At 37.8% G+C, this 2890-nt stretch overlaps 1 protein-coding gene across 1 annotated transcript; it reads left to right on the top strand.

The window, feature by feature from the left end:
• Positions 1-318: 318 nt before the first annotated feature.
• LOC149923246 (uncharacterized) lies at positions 319-2149 on the top strand. The gene is made up of 3 exons (XM_090162378.1): positions 319-375; positions 421-585; positions 731-2149. Exons 1-3 carry the CDS (start codon positions 319-321, stop codon positions 2147-2149), a joined length of 1641 nt encoding a protein of 546 aa, XP_090018504.1.
• Positions 2150-2890: the final 741 nt, after the last annotated feature.

Below are 2890 nucleotides of genomic sequence, written 5' to 3' on the forward strand. Positions count from 1 at the left end.
AATATATATAAACTACAAACAAGATATCCTGGAGTTTATTCATCTTTCTACATATCGGGCACTTCAGAAGAATTTCAATCTCTGCTAGATCCCGCTATATGGCCCAAAACATACTGATAAAAGAATATCGCGGCCCACTAAAAACAAACCAAATTCTACAAGAAGGGAATACACCAGTAATAATCTCGTAAAGGTCTTACCTCAGCCGTTTATTCAGATTATTCAAATTAGTTATATATAAAAGTATAAAAAACATGAAGTCGAAAACCAACAATAAAGGAAAAATTAGAGCATATATACTACCAAAACGTCAAAGGCATGCGGACGAAACTTGATGACTTCTACTCCGACATGGTTAATTCCGATTACGATATTGTTTGCATTACTGAAACCTATCTTACCAGCCAACACTTTGATTAGGACTTGGTTCCAGACAACTATATTAGCTTTCGTGCGGACCGTTATGAAGAATCTAATGAATTAACTCAGGGAGGCGGAAATCTAACTCTCATTAACCGCAGCTTAAATTGCATGAGAAGAACTGACTTGGAGTTGACTACGGAAACAGTCTGGGTAGAACTAGAAGTAACTAAAAATAAAAAAATTCTAATCGAAAATCATTACTTACGATACAATTGAAGATTATTATAACAAAATTTTACTCATACTAAATTCCTATCCTCACATCATTCTAATCGTTGGAGACTTCAATTTGCCAGGCGTACAATAGGACATTCTTAACATCAATAATTGCAACTCTGGCGTGAAACCCAGAGCCCAAGCTCTGATGGAAGTAATTGGTACTCTTAACCTCGCACAAATAAATAACAAGCGGAATAGCTATGGTAATATTTTGGACTTGATCTTAACAAATAACGACTGCGTCTCTGTAACAGCAAACGTTCCCGAAATTCTTAAAATAGACGAATTCCATCCGCCTTTGGAATTAACCATCTCACTTAAACTAACGCATTCCAACTGTCAGAACCTGGACCGCAGCACCCAGCTGGACTTCAAAAAGGGGGATTATAACAGTCTGTACACTGCCTTGTGGCTCACTGATTGGTCAAATCTTTTAAATATTCGCGACATCGATACGGCAGTGGATTTCGTAACAAATACGCTCAATTCAATTATAGAAAAGCATATCCCCAAACGCAAGCAAAATAAAATTGGTCTCACCAACAACACTAAAGGAAAGTCGCGTTATCCTGCATGGTTTAGCGACGAGCTTAAGAAGAACCTTTCTCGAAAACTATATTTCCACAGGAAGTTTCGTAGAAAAGGAAATGACGGTGATCTCGCAACTTTTAAGGACGTTCGAAAACAATGCCAACAACTCTTAAAAAACGACCGACGGAAGTACGAGGAATCTATAGTAAACGACTTACGTTCGAACCCCAGTAAATTGTATGAGTATGCCAATGAAAGAATTAAAGGCAGCAGGAGGGACATCATTCTAGAGGAAAATGGCGACTTTATCACGGGTAACTCGGAGCTCTCCGAAAAATTTAAACATTACTTTTCGAAGCTAGGGGAAACGCACTCCAATCAGGCCAGCTTCGTTGAAGTAACGTCAGAAGCTTCAAAAAAAAAGTCAGCCGGCTTTGATTCCGTACCCGCAGTAATTATTAAAGGCTGCCAAGACACATTTGTTCCCGTCCTTTGCTACCTCTTCAACTTATCGCTGAAAACTGGCAAATTTTCTTCTGCATGGAAGACCTCCATTATTGTTCCAATTTTTAAAAAAGGTTACAGAGGCAGCATCGACAACTATCGACCTATCTCAATCTTGAGTGTTTTTTCTAAAATCTTCGAATCCATAATTCATAACTATCGGGCAACCTGGTTTACACCCTTATTAAATCCTAACCAACATGGTTTCTGTGCGAAACGCTCGACGAATACTAACCTGATGTCATTTCTGAATGACATTCTGCCCATCGTAGAAACGCAAGGGCAAGTAGACTGTGTATATTTAGACTTTAGTAAAGCCTTCGACCGTATGCAAAAACTTGAACAATATGGCCTGGGCGGCTCCATCCTGAACTGGGTGTCCTCATATCTTTCCAGCAGGCGTAACATAATTAAAATTAATGGCTCCATTACTCACACAAGTTATATCTCCAATCGAGGCTGTTCTTTATAATATTCATCAACGACATTAACCAATTTATTATTAACCCCACCAAACTACAAACATACGCTGACGACAACAAAAACTACAGCTCAATTCAAACATCAGACGACTGTAAGCTCCTTAACGACAGTATTGAAAACATTTATCAATGGGGAAACGCCAACGATCTGCCTCTAAATAATATAAAAACGGATATTCTGTATCCATACAAAATAAACGATGTCTTATTAAAACGTAAAGACTGCATTAAAGACCTGGGAATCTATTTCGATAGGAAGCTTCTCTTCGCGCTTCAGATCAGTAATTTAAAAATAGACTGTACGAAAAAGCTATACGCCGCTCTAAAAATTTCCCGAAACTTAAAGTCTCCCAAAATATTCTTAACCCTCTGAAATTGAATGCTGTTGCCAACCTGGGTTGGTAGCAGTCTTTATTTACGTATTGTTGTCGAAGGTATACAAAACAAATTCGGCAAACTCTACTCCCTAAATTACCTTCCCGTCATCAACTACAGGTATAAAACTGTACTAGAAAATTGTAACCTCCCGTCGATTGGAAACAGAATCCTTTATCACGAAACTATGTTCCTGTATAAACTAATAAATGGACAAATAGACTGTGCAAACCTACTGACTCGCGTTAATTTTAGAGTGTCGACTATGAACACTAGATCTAATAACCTCTTTTATGTTACAAACTACCATACTAAAAATCCAATTGTAAGAATACAACAAACTGGTAACAAATTAA

The sequence above is a fragment of the Leiobunum rupestre genome, chromosome 11, assembly GCF_980474605.1.
Source record: "Leiobunum rupestre chromosome 11, qqLeiRupe1.1.hap1, whole genome shotgun sequence".
Classification (NCBI taxonomy): domain Eukaryota; kingdom Metazoa; phylum Arthropoda; class Arachnida; order Opiliones; family Sclerosomatidae; genus Leiobunum; species Leiobunum rupestre.